Below are 17,500 nucleotides of genomic sequence, written 5' to 3'. Positions count from 1 at the left end.
GATACAAAATAAATAAAAAGGGAACTATCAGCCGGCCCCACCATGATGCAGATGTTACATGGAGTATTGTGACTTATGGAGGCGTTTCTGTGTGGAGGCCTGAGGTCTGTCTCATTCCCGCGGCTCCCCAGACGTCCTTCTCTCCATCACAAGGATCACTTAAAGATGGATGTGTTTGCCGGTCCACCTGTTTCAAGTCCCAGCAGGGGTCTGTATTAAATTAATGTATAAATAGAATGCGGGCGCTGCTGTCTCCACACCGCGACCAGCCCTAATATTGGATTTCTGGGTAATTCTCCTGCCTCCTCCGTCCCTCTGGTCATCTTTCAGGGGAAACAAGATGGAATAAATCTCCCCCTCTCTTCACGAAGGAACAGAAAACCAGACCTACATCCTTACCAGCAGCCGAATACACGCACGCACGCATATGCACACAGACACGCATACACACACACACACACACACACACACACACACACACACACACGCACACACACACGCAAAAAACAAACATCCCAATTTCTGAGACAAAGCTATTTTTCCTAGTCCATCACTGACAGTAAATGTGCTGTCAACATTCACTCCTCCCCCTCCCTTCACTGCAGCCTTTAATATCAAACAGAGATGACATCATCTATTTTCCTTCACCTGCTAAAGGGTTAGAGATAAGTCAACACATATCACTCACCGCTCCATTCCAGCAACATATGAAATGGAGAGCAAAAGGACATTGACACAAACGATTTACTTACAGTACAAATACCCCCCCAATTCCAAATGTTTAAGAATAATTGCACGAGGTTGAGACAAAGTTCAGAGCTCGGGGAGTGCCCTGGGTTCAGCATTCTACCCTGACAAGAGCTATAAAAATGATGAGATGCATGACTTCCACGGGCACTGGGCGCAGGTCACATTCCATCGAGCTGTTTTGTCAAGCTCTCCTAAAATGGATCGATTTAATTTAATCTGGGAGAGACTGCTCTATTATTCATTCATGTTTGGTGCCGTTTTCTCCTATGGAGCATGCTGGTACCCCTCTCATTCATTTCGGTAACGAACAGGAAGATATGATTCATGCCTTCACACGCCAGCAGTGAAGTGTGGACAGTCTCACACTACTTTCGGATGTGTGTGTGTGTGTGTGTGTGTGTGTGTGTATGTGTGTGTGTGTGTGTGTGTGTGTATGTGTATGTGTATGTATGTGTGTGTGAACAGGGGGAGGTCACTCAAAGGGGAAAACAAGCACATCCAGATCTAATGGGTCTAAGCCTGTGGAGGCTAGCTCTAGCGGTGTTTCTCAGGCTACGTTGGTGTTAGCGATGCGGGGACGGAGCAAAGGGCAGCCGGGAGGCCGTCTCTCAGAAAAGCCTCCACACCAGGGGGTCCCCCTCCCAGTGCCCCGGACCTCCAGACCCAGAGCAGAACCAGATGTGGGGGACCCAGACCCCTGCGCTGTCTAGCATGTGGGAAAGAGAGAACCTTCCCTTTATTTGAGGATTAAAGGAGGAACTATGGTTTACCACTGGACCAAGACTATCAATCCATCCCCCCCAAAAAAGATGGAGAAAAAAAATGAGTTATTCATGCTTTGATGGTGAACAAAGTCATGGAGCTTTCACACCCCACACCCAAACACCCGCTCCTAATCCCTCAGACCACAGGGTAGAGTGTTAGCGTTGTGGTCCTCGCAGGCGTAAATCTCAGGCCATCTATCATCTGGCTTATTGGCTCTTATCTTCTCAGTGGGGGAATGGGGAGGACAGCAGGAATAAAAGACTTAAAACAACTGTTCTGCGCAAAAATAGGCCAGAGATAGAGAGGAACTGAGCAATAGTAACATCCAACTGACTACTAACATAATAAGAGCAACACAAACATCAAACATATTAACAGACATGATGTCACTGATGTTTATGGAAAAGTTATTTAAACCACTGTGCTCCCGAAAAAAAAAAGAGGTTTTCCCTCCAAATAAATCTAGAAATATGTGCGGCTGGTCCGCACACATTTTTTTGGAAAGAAATTCTTAAAGGAGCTGTCCTGTTGGAAATCTGCATTTGGCCACCGAGGGAAATTCAGTTATAAGTTCCAAACAGCAACATCCTCCCTAATAATAATATAACCCCCTGCGAAATGGACTGACAGTGTTGGATTTGACCTATTGTGTTTCTGCATGTGTACACGATTTGAAGAGGTAGCCACCAGAGACAGGAAGGCGATAATCGGTCCACTTCTCTAGAACACCCCAGGCCGACTGTAAACAAATCTGTGTCGCCCCTAGACTACTGATTAAACATAGTCATTACAACCATTCGGAAGCTTGAATGTTACATAGTGCACCTTTAAGTAATCTTTAAGTCGACCACCCTATACAATATGGTAAATCACTTGAGTCCTGGCTATGGCTTTGTAGTGACACACAACACATAGTCAGTGAATCTATAAGAGGAACATGGCAGTGAAGAATTGTGCATTCGGGACATTTTCATATCCTGGACCAGGAAAGCCACTTTGTCTCATGTCAGCACTTTGATGTCAGCCTAGTCTCTCATAAGTCATGCACAGTGCAGACAGGCCATCTAGGAGAGGCTTCAGCACAGGGTCTGTTTCTGCTCTGAGATAAGGGGTCTGCATGGGGGGTGACAGCTTGTCAACACATGAGCATATGGAGAAGTCGGTAATGTCGGTAATGAGCAAACCGCGAGTGAATGAGTGACTGAGTGAGTGAGTGAGTGAGTTTTTGTTCTCAGATGCAAATGCATAGACATGGAGACACATGCACCCAGACATGCACTCAGACACGCACCCAGACACGCGCACACACAGACACACACACACATAGGCCAGAGGATATTTTCGCAAATCATCAGTGCAACATGTGTAGGAGCTTTGTGTAAAGCAGGGCAAATACTAATCGAAGAAGGATCTTTGGAATGATAGTGTTCAGTGTACACCGCAGTCACTGATCTATCTAACAGATACAGCACAAAGCCTGAGAGAATGAAACAGAATCCACAATGTGGAGTATTGGCTAACTGAATCTAATCGTTGGTAAAGGGTGTCAAAAGGGATAGGGGCCCTTGTTTTCACGCGTTTCAGCAATGGACACATCCCTCAACCATATCTCCTTTCATATTGCACGCATCAGTAGCATATTCCAGTGATTTTAAACGGTCTAAAACTCATAGTTTGTGTGTGTGTGTGACAGCCGTCAAGTTGCCGTGACACAGTATCGCTTCTTTGCTCACCAGCTCACACGAGGCTCAATATTCTGTGCAAAAGATAGCAACTCAATGTCACGGGAGGGGGAGTGAGTTCAGCACTTCAACTCGGTTACAGGTGTGTGTGTGTATGTGTGTGTGTGTGTATCTATGTCTGTGTGTCTGATGGGTGGTGTAGTGTACCTGGAGTCTCGTGGGCTGTTAGGGCGACTCGACGCACGTAGTCTGGTCTCAGTACTGCCCCCTAGTGGCCGCTCTGGTGCTGACAGTGGGCTCACCCGTCTGGCAAAACACAACAGAAGACGTGGCTGTGACAGTGCTGCAGGTATACCTCACAGTGCTGCAGGTATACATACCTCACACAGTCCTTTTGGGCCTCAGGGCAGAATAGAATTGTCCAATTCTATGCTATGCTATGCTATGCTATGCGGAGGCCGCTGGATGATGGCGCGTGGCCGCTACCCCTTACCTGGGCTCATCCGGGGAGGGCTCCTGCGCGAGCCCATTGGTCTGTGCTGGGCTGTGGGCGGGGCTGTTGTCGGGGCTGACGTCCTCCTTGGCCCCGTTCTGCGTGGGCAGCTCCAGACAGGCCCTGAGGCCCTCCCACTGCTGGGCCGCATTACGGACGGCCTGGCGCCTCTTCTCCTGGACAGACAGACAGACACACACACACACGTAAGTACACACACACACACACACACACACACACATACATACATACACATATACATACACACACACACACACACACACGCACGCACGCACACACACACACACACACGTAAGAACACACACACACACGCACACACACGTAAGAACACACACACACACACACACACACACACATACATACACACACAGAGGAGGGACAGAGCAGAGGGGACAGAGCAGAGGTTTCAGGTGACAGTGCTCCTGAGCAGAGCTCTCACAGCGCACAAGAGCTTATGAGACTGACTACCTGTCTCTCCCCCTGCGCCACAGATCAAAGATATGCCACCTGCCTTGCTGGTCCCCGAGGGGTCCTGAGGCCTGACGCCCAGGGTGGTGTAGTGCTGTTGGGGCGCAACGTGTGCAGGACTCTATGAAGACAAACACACGTACTCTGTCACTTCACAAAATCCACAATATAATACTGTCAAATGCTGTACATATGGCTGCCTTCATGTGTTGTTAGTCTGCCGCGGTTACAATATATGCCATTTAGCAGACGCTTTTATCCGAATCCACCCTTTAGTACAATGAGGGGATACATATTTGGCATACGTGGTCGAACCCCATGACTTAACTGTTGGCAGCGCCGGGCTCTACTAATTGAGCCACACAAGACCATACAAGGGCCCCGTGATTATGGGTTACAAAGGCTAAGTTTGTTTAGTGCTCCAAAGTTGTTGTTTTGTGTTTCCCACCACAGCCTCCCTCCCAGTCCCGCTGCGCTACTGCAGCATTTGAATCGCTGAAATTGATTGTAGCAACAACAACAGCACCTTCCCCACCCTGCCTGCAGCACAAAGAATGCAGTTTCTCTCTCTTCTTTTTCTGTGCCAGAGTTTCGGTACGCTCAGGTATGGAATGTGCCACTCCTACACGGGGGGGCCTGCCCAGGACCCAGACTGGATCATTCTAAGACAAGAACCCCCCCGCGCTCCAGAGCGTGCCATTTATCATTTCCTCAACGAGGGATTAGCAGGCTTGGATTACGGAGACAATTAACTCCCGACAGACCTGGAGTAGATCTCTCAGCACTACCCATCACTGCAGAGGGGAGGAGACGGGGATACACGCATGCTGCACACGGAACATACTAGAGGACGGTCATGTGACTGGCTTTGCTCTCTCTAATACATGGCTAATACTGTACTTGATGTTTTGATTGAAGTCATAACCAGTCTTGTAACCACGGTTAGATAGCATCAAATAGTCTCCAGGAGCCTATAAAAGCCGGGGCATTTATTTTGGAGTAATCTCGCCCCCAGCCTTCAGACTGTAATATTCAGAGGCCCACTATCTGGCTCTGTAAGATTAGTTATAGAGCAATATCCTGCATCCAGGGCTTAATGTCATGAGCGGCAGCGAGGATAAAACAGAGGAGAACACTTTTAGCGACTGCGCTGCAGTGTAGATTAATGCACGTTGAAAAATGGGGCAGCCATTGTTACTTCAACTCCCTCTGAAACATAACTGCGTAAAAATAACGTGGAACATTTGGAGCTTTTCGAAACATCAAACACTAAGCCTAGCCACAGAGTGGTGGGGTGAACCCTTAACTTGCTGTTGGTTCTTTCCTCCACCACACCACTATAATACCCCCATTGATCAACACAGCTTTAAGCGGTTAAGGCAAAACAGAGGAGCAGTCTTCACATGGCTGAACAGCGCAGCACATTTAAAGTAGTTGAGTAAACTGGCCTTTCGGGACCGACACTCAGTCAGACCCTTTCACAGATATCAACTGAAGGGAATTGCTTACCTCCGCATCAACAGTGAACAGGACACGTATCATGACCATGTGACAGAACGTATTAGTTGCTGCAATTGATTTGTCACATTGAACATCCAAAATAGTACTCTAACCTTCAGAAGAAATAGCCTACACTTGCAGTCCCACAACATATAAGGCACCTAGCTCAATAGCATGTTACGTGCTTTAAGTGAAATTAATTGCAATAAAAATGTAATTAATATTCCGTTGTACCTATTATTAAGTCCTAGTGGGCAAAGGCCAAAAGGCATATTTACTTTTTTAAATGTTTCCACTCATAATGTATATAAAAACGAAAATGTAAATCAAATAGAAAGAACTAAATGGAACAAGCAGCACTGCAGGCAAGGGAGTTTGGTTCCTGTCCAGGAAAACACTTATCCTAAATTAAATCTGTTTGCCTTAATCTTAATGACACACAGTGCCTCTGGCAAATAAGATACTATATAATGCATGAGCTATAAAACATGTACAATATTTGGTTAACAAGTTCATATAATCTGGGACATTCCTTCAATGCGATGTTGTCATTATTGAATGTTGTGGCTGCAATCCACTTGCTAATATTAGTTACTTTATCAGTTATCAAATATCAAAAGTCTCAATAGAAGGATTAAAAAGTAGAAAAATACTGTTAATTCCATCCCCAATCGCAAAACATTGCACATCTCTTACACAAGTATGGACCAAGAACCTTCAAAATAAAAGCCCCTTAGCTACAGAGGCATAACTGGCTAGGTACCTTGTGGAGGGCCTGTTTAAGCCCCTCCCTCTTCTTCTCATCCTCCTTGCGGGCCAGCGGGCAGGCCATGCGTCTCTCCTCCTCCTGCAAAACAACGGTCGGCGCAATCACACTGTCGCTCCGTCCATTCCAACTCTATGAATTATTTAAACATGAAAAGGCACAGAGAGGACTGTCTGGTCGCCATGGAAGGTTTTCCTCTGCAGTGTTATCTCCAGTATAGGGAGTATCTCGCAGCCGTATCGGAGGATTATTTGTATGATGTTCAGCTGTAGCCTGCAACTGAGCAGCCCCAGCTGTTCTGGGAAGGGCCAGCCACTCCCAGCATGCACTGCTGCAGACACAATCGGAGCCAGAGGAGCTCTAGAGGGAGGTTTAGCACTTGTGACAAGGCTGGCAGGGAAAAGACGTTCCCTCCTCAACAATACACTTTACTTCATCATTTCAAACCACAGCGATCTTGTTGTGATTTTCTGTTGCTCTGTACAACAAATGCATTGATATCAGATTGTTTGATAAGGCTGGGTAATACGTATATTATCAAATATAATCACATACAATAATTATATAGGATGAATAATTATTCCACATGGTAGTGGTCCTCCCCTGCTATTCGTCTACTCCAGTTTTACTCAATATTTTTGTTACGTCTACGCTCCAAGCTAAATCAAAAAAAGCACAGTCACGCTATTTCATTATCCAGTTCACGAGAATACCTCAGAACACCCTGAGTCACTAACAGCAAAACTCATAATTTCTCTCCAGACTGTTCTGTTGACACAGATCTCCCAAGAGGAGCCAGCTTAACAGTTTTCTGCCATCTATTGATTCACCCTCAATGCAGGAGCACAGTGCAGCTCCTCCACATTCTGCAGACTTAACACACACATCATTCATAAATAATATCTGCCTGATATGGTATGTGGTATGTGTGATATGGCCAGCAAGCATATATGATCTTCAATTATATAGATGTATATCATCTTACTATCAATCTTAATGGCGCTGCGGCAAGTTCTCGAAATAATAAAAATGTAATTTAAAAAAATCTGGTATATTCGACTGGCTACAGGTTTACCCAGCTTGAGAGCTTTTAAATGCATGAAACTGAACTGTCTGGCATTGGAGTGTGAACTGAATACAATGACATTGTGTGTGTTAGCCATTTACTGTATGCTTCTGAATATCAATCTGGGGGAAATGTCAAGGATCCTATACGTGCGGCTCAAGAATCAACATGCAGATGACTGATAATTGTCATGACTACAGCAAAAACAGCTAGAAACATATGCACGCGCACGCACACACACACACACACACACGCACACGCACAGAAACAGACACAGACACAGACACAGACACAGACACAGACACACACACACACACACACACACACACACACACACACACACAAACACAAACACACACAAACACAAACACACACAGTGAAGTCTTACTGTGATGCGCTTCATATCCAGCTGTCTGAGTTGAAGCACACAGCGCAAGGCGGCCTGCTTGTACCATGTCTCCAGGGCTACTGGGTTCCCATCCAGGGTGAGATCAGAGAGGGAGCAGGACTCTCCCAGGCAGGCTAGCTCATCAAAACTACACACACACACACACACACACACACACACGATATTTATAAACAATTGGGAAAATATTATGACACATTCATATTTCTATGAGTCATTTCATGTGAGTCAACTTAGAAAACATCTTGACGTTACACTCCCTAGTTGTTGAATTAACCTTGTTAATCCATCCAGCTCGGCAGTTATATAAAATAAATCGCAACAGAAAGAAAATCAAGATTTTCAACATGAAAACCGATTCATTTGCCAGGCAGTCTGGCATTGGCCGTTCACAGCAGACGCCCTGGCCTGACAGACGTGCCCAAGGGCAGGATGAACAGAATTTGAGATGAGAGTCTCTGGCATGCTAATCTATGTTAACGACCTCTTTACCAAAAATGATCTGCCTGGAAGCGATTCTCTGCCCCGGTGAGCTAGATAGGACCAAGTAGACCATCTAATCTCCACCCCTAGCCACGCAGGATCACTTGTTATCACTCCAAGACTTTACAATCCTGCGTGAACTTAATTGGCCGTACTGTACTAGTATATATATCTGAACATATTAATGTCAAAAGGCTTCCAAAAACCACAGAGGGACAGATCCCAATGGGTCCTTGTAATCGTTATGGACTTAATGGATATAAGCTTTTTGGGGTTGGGGCGAGGCAGACATTGACATCATTCACTACGCCCTCAACCGGGGAGCTAGCAGCTAGCCAGAGCTGCCAGGAGAGATCCTATCACAGTCACAGGTCACAGCGGTCCTCGGGGGGGCCCAGCAACACCGTCCCTCTCTCTGAGTCTCACAGGACGGTCACACTGGCAGTGCTACGGTAGTAGCGGAGGCTGGTGGAGGTAGAAATCCAGAGGACTAGGGCTCATTGTAAAGGTATGGAACGGCCTCTTGATTTCTACCTCCACCAGCGTCTCCTAGTTCAGCCCCAGTGAGAGAGCCAGTGGTGTCCTCGTGGGTGAACCGGGTGCTAACTCCACTGTTTACGTTAAGCTGAAGGGAGGCAGGGAGGCGAAACCGCCAAACCACGAGGAACGAAGTGGAGGGAAAAAGGAAAACACTCTCTTTCTATCTCCCTGTCTCTCTCTTCCCCTCTTTCTCTCTCTCACTCTCTTTCCCCATCTCTCCCTCTCTCTTTCCCTTTTTCCCCCTTTTGCCCGGCAACAAAAACAGAGTTTCCATTCACACGCGTCAGCACACACACCTCTTCCCCTTAGCCACCGTCTGCCAAAAACTCTGAAACCTCTCATTCATTGCTCTGCAGGAAGTACAGTACTATGGACAACTGCACTGATGCAATGTCTCTCAAACCCTCCTCTCCTCTCCTCTCTCCTCTCTCCTCTCTCCTCTCTCCTCTCTCCTCTCTCCTCAGTTACTCACAACGCACACATGTTTGACACCATCCCTCATTCCTTTCCATGCATAACAGAATGAGCCCGTCCTCCCGTTTCTACCTCCACCAGCCTCCCCCTGGGTTAACGCAACCGTCGCCTGACACAGCCCTGATTGAGAAGCTGGAGAGTAGGCTGCTAGTCACTGTGCTAGGGAGAAGAGGCTGTCTGTCTACCTCAGCAGTCCTGCAGGCAGGCAGGCGGGCAGCACGGTGGAGGGTCCCTCCTCTGCAGCAGAGAGCCCAGGCCCAGCCCTCAGCCAGAAGAGTCGGGCAGGGAGGGAGGGAGGGAGGGAGGGAGGGAGAGAAGGGAGCCGGAGGGGAGAGCTGGACAGTGCTAGCCAGGCGGTGCTAACCTTGTGGAGAGGAGAGGGTTAAGGGACAACGGCGGTGCCTCTTACCTGGTGATGCTGTTGCAGCTGAGAAAGAGGCGCTGCAGGCAGGGCAGCCGCTCCACCTCTGTCTAGAGAGAGAGAGAGAGGGAGAGGGAGAGAGAGAGAGAGAGAGAGAGAGAGAGAGGGAGGGAGAGGGAGAGAGAGACAGAGAGAGGGGGGGAGGGGTGAGGAGAGGAGAGAAAAAGAGAGGGCGTTCAGAAAACAGGAGCTGCTGTGGGGGACACTGCATAGGCGGCTAAGGCGTTCTCATTCCTCCTCTCCATTCCCTCAGTCACCTTGCAGATACCCGGCTCCAAGCTCTGGCGTACAGAGTCCCATCCGCCCTGCGCGCGCACACACACACACACACACACACACACACATACACTGCCGCGGCTGCACAGCGAGGGGAGGGGGGGGGGGGGGGGGGGAGAGGGGGAGGGAGAGGAGTGTGCTCTAATGTCGAGGCGGTCTCCCCTACTGCAAAAGCACGCTGCTGTAGCTCACACAATCTGCTAAGAGGAGAGTGGGTGAGGTGCTTACACACACACACACACACACACACGCGCACACACACACACACACACACACACACACACACACAGCGGCACCGCTGAGGAAGAACAAAAGGAGAACAAGGCAACAGCAATACGGCTGAAATGATCAATTCAACAGGAACAGATTTTCTCAGGACGTCATGGGATCAGTTTCATCATGAAAATCAATCGAGGGGCATCCAGGGGAGGGAGCGTGAGAGGGAGCAGCTGGCTGGCAAGCTGACGAGGACAAGGGCTCTCACACACACACACACACACACACACACACACACACACAGGCAATGTCACGTGAGAAGCCAGAGGGATGTGGTAGTGGGGATAGTGTGTTCAGTTTGTCAGTATAGGGCAGGGCAGCTCCTATTGTCTGTGTGTGTGTGTGTGTGTGTGTGTGTGTGTGGACACCCCACGGAAGGCCCTTAAAATGCAGCGTCAGTCAGCCCATACTGCAGACAGACACTCCCTCACAGCTACAGCAAAACCTCCTCTATCGCTGCCTCTGCCTCTGCCTCTGCCTCTGTCTCTGCCTCTGCCTCTGTCTCTGTCTTTGTCTCTGTCTCTGTCTCTGCCTCTGTCTCTGCCTCTGCCTCTGTCTCTGTCTCTGTCTCTGCCTCTGCCTCTGCCTCTGCCTCTGTCTCTGCCTCTGTCTCTGTCCCCGCCTCTGTCTCTGTCTCTGCCTCTGTCTCTGCCTCTGTCTCTGTCTCTGTCTCTGCCTCTGCCTCTGCCTCTGTCTCTGCCTCTGTCTCTGTCTCTGCCTCTGTCTCTGCCTCTGCCTCTGCCTCTGTCTCTGCCTCTGTCTCTGTCCCCGCCTCTGTCTCTGTCTCTGCCTCTGTCTCTGCCTCTGTCTCTGCCTCTGTTTCTGTCTCTGTCTCTGTCTCTGCCTCTGTCTCTGTCTCTGCCTCTGTCTCTGTCTCTGCCTCTGTCTCTGTCTCTGCCTCTGTCTCTGTCTCTGTCTCTGCCTCTGCCTCTGCCTCTGTCTCTGCCTCTGTCTCTGTCCCCGCCTCTGTCTCTGTCTCTGCCTCTGCCTCTGTCTCTGTCTCTGCCTCTGTCTCTGTCTCTGTCTCTGCCTCTGTCTCTGTCTCTGTCTCTGCCTCTGTCTCTGTCTCTGCCTCTGCCTCTGCCTCTGCCTCTGTCTCTGTCTCTGCCTCTGTCTCTGCCTCTGTCTCTGTCTCTGCCTCTGCCTCTGCCTCTGCCTCTGTCTCTGTCCCCGCCTCTGTCTCTGTCTCTGCCTCTGCCTCTGTTTCTGTCTCTGCCTCTGCCTCTGCCTCTGCCTCTGCCTCTGTCCCCGCCTCTGTCTCTGTCTCTGTCTCTGTCACCACCTGTCTCTGTGTCTGTCTCTGTCACCGCCTCTGTCTCTGCCTCTGTCTGTCTCAGTCTGTCTCAGTCTGTCTCACTGTCTCTGTCTCTGCCTGTCTCACCGCCTCTGTCTCACTGTCTCTGTCTGTCTCACTGTCTCTGTCTGTCACCGCCTCTGTCTCTGCCTCTGTCTCTGCCTTTGTCACTGTCTGTCTCACCGCCTCTGTCTCTGTCACTGCCTCTGTCTCTGCCTTTGTATCGCTGTCTCTCCCTCTGACACTCTCTCTGTCACTGCCTCTGTCTCATCCCTCTGTCACTGTCTCTGTCTCCCTCTGTCACTGTCTATGTCTCTCTCCCTCTGACTCTGCCCCTGTCACTGTCACTGTCTCTGTCACTACCTCTGTCTGCCTTTGTCACTGCCTCTGTCTCTGTCTCCCCTCAATCAATGGGTTGGGGGTCCTGGAGGTTGGCTGAGCAGTAATGTCGTCACATCACTGACAAACGTATCGCGCGCAAGAGTGAGCGACCGACAGACAGACAGGCAGACAGGCAGATAGACACACAATAACCCTCGCAATTAAAGAAAAGTCCTATACCACCCACACACATACATACATCACCGTTCCAACAAGCCAAACGCCCACACCAGCTCAGCTCATTGGTCTGTGAGTGTGATGTGTGACAGTGAGCCAGAGACAGTAGTAGACTCTATGTGAAACAACCTTTGGCTATGTCTGGCAGTGGCTGAGGCTGACTTGGCACTCTCACTGGACTATGCGACAGAGCGAGTGTATCAGAGTTGATTGTGTCCCTGGCTGCTATAACCTCCAATCGCCATCCATGCCCTCTGTTACATTAATCATGTCTGTGTTACAAGTACGGCTGAGTAGTTATGACGGGTTCTCATTTTACATTTAGACATTTTAGACATTTAGCAGGTACGCTTTTATCCAAAGCGACTTACAAGAAGTACATTTCTTTAAAGTAAGTGAATCATCTATACATTGGTCATCATAAGAAAAGAAAATCATACAAAAAAAATTCTAAGCTAGGACCAGGGGCCACTGGCAGTCACAATGCAAGAAGATGGAAGAATGACTTTGTTCTTTTTTCTATTTTTACAGTAGAGAAACTGTACAGGGGGGAAGTGGTGATGAAGAGGTCTTAAGGAGGGACAGTCAAGATGTATTGAACACATGTGGAATTTAAATGTAGCCTGAAGAGATGGGCCTTCGGTCTACGGCGGAAGATAGGGAGTGACTCTGCAGTCCTGACAGCAGTGGGAAACTCGTTCCACCAGTGGGGCGCCAGGAAGAGTGGCACTCTAACACTTGGCGGCGGCACCACTATGTCAACATTTTGAGCGATACATTTAGCGATTAAACGATACATTTAGTAACGATACAGTAACTATCTTTGATAGGGTCGGGCTAGAAGGCCGCACTTTACACAGAGCGGACCGGACGCTGCTTAGTGAGCCTCATTATATCTACGAAGGACAGCTGGTGCTTAAACACGAAAACTGTAAGTAGCCACTGCTCCCCAGACCTGGAATACTTGACTGTTAAATGCCGACCCACATACCTCCCGAGGGAATTCAACGCGGTGTACATAACATCTGTTTACATCGCACCTAGCGCAGATGCTAGCTTAGCATTGGCGCGGCTACATGACGTCATCAGTGGTGGACAGAGCGCGGACCCACAGGCAGTGCATATAATCGCCGGGGACTTTAATCATGCTGACCTGAAGGTAGTACTACCCAAGTTCTATCAGCATGTTAAATGTGCAACAAGAGGAGAACAAACACTGGACAAGGTATACACCAACATCAAGCTTGCTTACAAGGCTAGACCGCTAGCTCATCTAGGCATGTCTGACCACGTGTCAATCCTCCTGATCCCAGCCTACACTCCCATGAGGAAAAGTGCTCCCATCACCACTAAGACTGTCAGAACCTGGCCAGCAGGGTCCGCTCCACTGCAGATCTGCCTGAATGACACCTCATGGCAGGAATATGAGCATGAGGACCTGGAACAGTTCACGTCGTCGGTTCTGAACCACATAGTGAACTGCACCAACTCAGCCACCGTGGACAAACGTGTCCGGGTCTACCCCAACACGAAGCCATGGATGACTGAGAAGGTCCGAAAACTGCTCAAGGAGAGGGACAACGCCTACTCAGCGAAGGACACACTGCTGTACAGCACCACCAGGGCTAACCTAAAGCGTGGCATCCGGGAGGCCAAGGCAGACCACAGAGAGAAGATTGAGGAATGCTTCCTGAGCAACGACTCCAGGCGGGTGTGGCAGGGGGTTCAGCACATGACAAACTTCAGAGCCAACAGGCTCACAGCCGCGGAGGACGACCCCCTGCTGGCGGAAAAGCTGAACTCCTTCTACGCCCGGTTCGACGAGGGGCGAACGGAGGTAACCACAACACAAACACCACTCTCTCCAGCTCTCAGCAGCCTCACCCTCACAGAGCATGAAGTGAGACGCGTGCTGAAGGCGGTGGACCCCAGAAAAGCCTCAGGGCCGGATGGCGTCCTGGGACGGGTGCTGAGGGACTGCGCCGACCAGCTGGCCGGGGTTTTCACCAACATCTTCAACCAGTCCCTGTCCCAGGCCACCATCCCACCCTGCCTGAAAACCTCAACTATCATCCCAGTCCCGAAGAAAAGCACGGTGAGCTGCCTAAACGACTACCGCCCGGTGGCACTCACACCAATCATCATGAAGTGCTTCGAGAAACTAGTCCGGGCCCACATAGTCACACGCCTCCCGCCCAACCTGGATCCATACCAGTTCGCCTACAGAGCCCACAGGTCCACAGAGGACGCCATCGCGACGACTCTCCACTCCACTCTATCCCACCTGGAGAGGGGGAACAGCTACGCGAGACTGCTCTTTGTGGACTTCAGCTCTGCCTTCAACACCATCCTTCCAGACAGGCTAGTGACCAAACTACTAGACCTGGGACTATCACACTCTATCTGTGCATGGATCAAGGACTTCCTGTCTGACCCCCCAGAGGGTGCGGGTGGGCTCCCACACCTCCACAGCCCTCAGACTCAGCACTGGGTCCCCCCAGGGCTGCGTGCTAAGCCCCATCCTCTACAACCTCTACACCTACGACTTCACCCCCGTCCACCCCAGCAACTCCATCGTAAAGTTTGCAGACGACACCACCGTGGTGGGCTGCATCTCGGGGGGGGACGAGGCAGCGTACAGGGATGAGGTGGAGCAGCTGGGCAAGCTGTGCAAGGTTAACAACCTGCTGCTGAACCAGTCAAAGACCCAGGAAATCATCGTGGACTTCAGGAGGAAAAAATCTGAGGTCCAGCCCCTGCTCGTCGATGGAGGGAGCGTGGAGAGAGTCTCAACCCTCCGATTCCTGGGGGTGCACATACAGGATGACCTGTCCTGGAAGACCAACACAGCAGCCATCATCAAGAAGGCACAACAGCGGCTCTACTTCCTGAGAGTCCTCAGGAAATACCACCTCAGACAGGAGCTGCTTGTGACCTTCTACCGCTGCACAGTGGAGAGCATCCTCACCTACTGCATCTGCGTGTGGTTCTCCAGCTGCACAGCCGCAGAGAGGAAAGCGCTACAGAGAGTCGTGAGATCGGCCCAGAAGATCACCGGCGCCCCCCTCCCCTCTCTGGAAGAGCTGTACAACACACGCTGCCTCAGGAAGGCCTCCAAGATCTCCAGAGACCCATCCCACCCTGGGAACGAACACATTGTTCGGCTGCCCTCGGACAGGCGGTTCAGGACCATGTTCGCAAGGACAAATGGACTGAAGCTCAGCTTCTAACCCAGGGCCATTCAGGCCCTGAACACAGCAAAGACCTAGGTTCTAGGCCCTGGACAATCTAGACAATTTGATGGCAGCTACTAGATTGTAATCAAGTGCAATACTGAAACACAACTGTGAACATTTCAAACCTGCAAACTGCGACACTTTAAATGAATGTGCAATAACACTATGTGCAATATGACAACCCTCGGGTACATAAGGTTCAGAGATAGGAAATGTTAGGATATGTATAGCATAGCATAGAGTACAGCACAGTGTTTTATTTGTATAGTATAGTATAGTGGATAGTGTACATAGCCTTTATTTATGTAAACCAGCTCTTTTCCCTTCTTGTTTTTAGTTTTTTTTCCTAGCACCAGGGGAGCCCCCCCTCCAAAATTTCGTTGTATGGTACCTGTACTATATCAATGACAATAAAGACCATTCATTCATTCATTCATTCATTCATTCATAGGGGAGACCACTTTGTTGCTATTAAAACACTAGCTTCATGACTGTACCTTACAGTACTCAGTCATATTTATTTGGGTTACAGTTCATTCATAAGTTCATTTCCTTGAGCGCCGAAGATCAAAATCATCATCAAAACATTTTATTTTCCCAAGAGAAAACTCCAAATGGGAGGATCAACAAAACAGAGACAGGCAGAGAGAAAGAGAGAGAGAGAGAGAGAGAGAGAGAGAGAGAGAGAGAGAGAGAGAGAGAGAGAGAGAGAGAGAGAGAGAGAGGGCGAGAGATAGAGGGATAGTGGTGTATGTTTGTTGTGTGTGATACTACAGAGAGAGACGAGGCTGAAGAATTTCATTGTAGTAATACATATGACAATAGAGTTGAACTTGAACTTGAACTTGGGAGAGCGAGAGAGAGAAAGAAAAAGAAATAGAAAGAGAGAGATAAAGAGTTGATGTACCCTCTCAGCCTTTAGGCCGCTCACATGGATTGTACCCAAATGAGCATGTGACCCCGTCCAAACTGCTGTGCCGTCTGTAGTACCATCCTGCCCAGCAATGTGCGCATGGGACGCCAGGATTACCAAAATAAGCCGCTAATAAAAAGCCTACTGAATGGGCCAGAAGCAGCTATTTTTTCCATCTATAGTAAGTAAGTAAAGCTTTATTTATAGAGCACCTTTCATACAAGAAATAGAGCTCAAAGTGCTTTATAAAAGGAATAAGAACATAAAGTGAATATAAAAACATATACAGGCATAGAATGAATATAAAAGCAGGGGGAAACAGTAAAAAGAAAAGGTAAAGATAAAATACAATAGAAATACATTTAAAAAAGGGAAACAATGAAACAATGTACAACCTCAAACAACCTTGGGTTAAGAGGAAACTCTAATGGTGGGTTGCTCTAAGCGAGGTGTAAGAATTGACAGTGAAGACTACAACGATGACAGGTATTCACCTCAGACACCTGGGGCTATATGATATGCTGTCTATAACTGTACCACAGGGAGGCTCATTCCAGTACAGTACAGGTTGGTTTTGGTGGTGTTGCCACTAATATGGGCAGGCTAATTAGAGGGGAAGTAGTGAAATATGATTCAATCGCTGCAAATATGATAATTGCCTGAGAAAGACAGGTAGGTGGGAAGCATGCCAACCGTACATGACCCACAACTGTGCCTAGATCAAAATGCTGCTTTCTAGTGGTGGCTGGTGGAGGTACGGAATCCGAGGACGGCCTCGTTGGAATGCGTGGAGTGTGTGTGTCCATGCATTCCAATGAGCCCGTCCTCCGATTTCTACCTCCACCTGCCTCCCCCCATCGGCTCCAAACGACCGGAGAGTCAGATGTCTGAGCCCATCATGGCTCTGTCAGGACGGCACGGCAGCCCCGCCGAGTGTGTGATGGGGGATCTGTCATCTCTCCGCCACAGGAAGAAGAACGACGTCTGTTCCGAAGTCTGATTTCCACGGTGACGGGGGGACTGTCTTCTCCTCAAATAAATACACCGGAAGATCACGTCGTTGCCGAAGTTACGCTTTCAATAGACCGTACACAGTCAGCTCTAAACAAGAA

General features: G+C 49.1%; 1 protein-coding gene across 1 annotated transcript in view; it reads right to left on the bottom strand.

Moving 5' to 3' along the window:
* Positions 1 to 17,500, bottom strand: part of lrrc49 (leucine rich repeat containing 49) — a 37,661-nt gene that overhangs the window by 9,140 nt on the left and 11,021 nt on the right. Inside the window, exons 5-9 of the mRNA XM_080539106.1 lie at positions 9,824 to 9,885; positions 7,900 to 8,047; positions 6,443 to 6,526; positions 3,691 to 3,866; positions 3,405 to 3,503 (exon numbers count right to left, since the gene is read on the bottom strand). Coding sequence (XP_080395232.1) covers positions 3,405 to 3,503; positions 3,691 to 3,866; positions 6,443 to 6,526; positions 7,900 to 8,047; positions 9,824 to 9,885 — 569 coding nt within the window. The remainder of the gene's footprint in view (positions 1 to 3,404; positions 3,504 to 3,690; positions 3,867 to 6,442; positions 6,527 to 7,899; positions 8,048 to 9,823; positions 9,886 to 17,500) is intronic.

The sequence above is a fragment of the Nansenia antarctica genome, assembly GCF_963989245.1.
Source record: "Nansenia antarctica genome assembly, chromosome: 9".
In the NCBI taxonomy this organism is placed as follows: domain Eukaryota; kingdom Metazoa; phylum Chordata; class Actinopteri; order Argentiniformes; family Microstomatidae; genus Nansenia; species Nansenia antarctica.
Note: the sequence above shows the minus strand (reverse complement) of the source record. Positions and strands in the feature narration are given on the sequence as shown.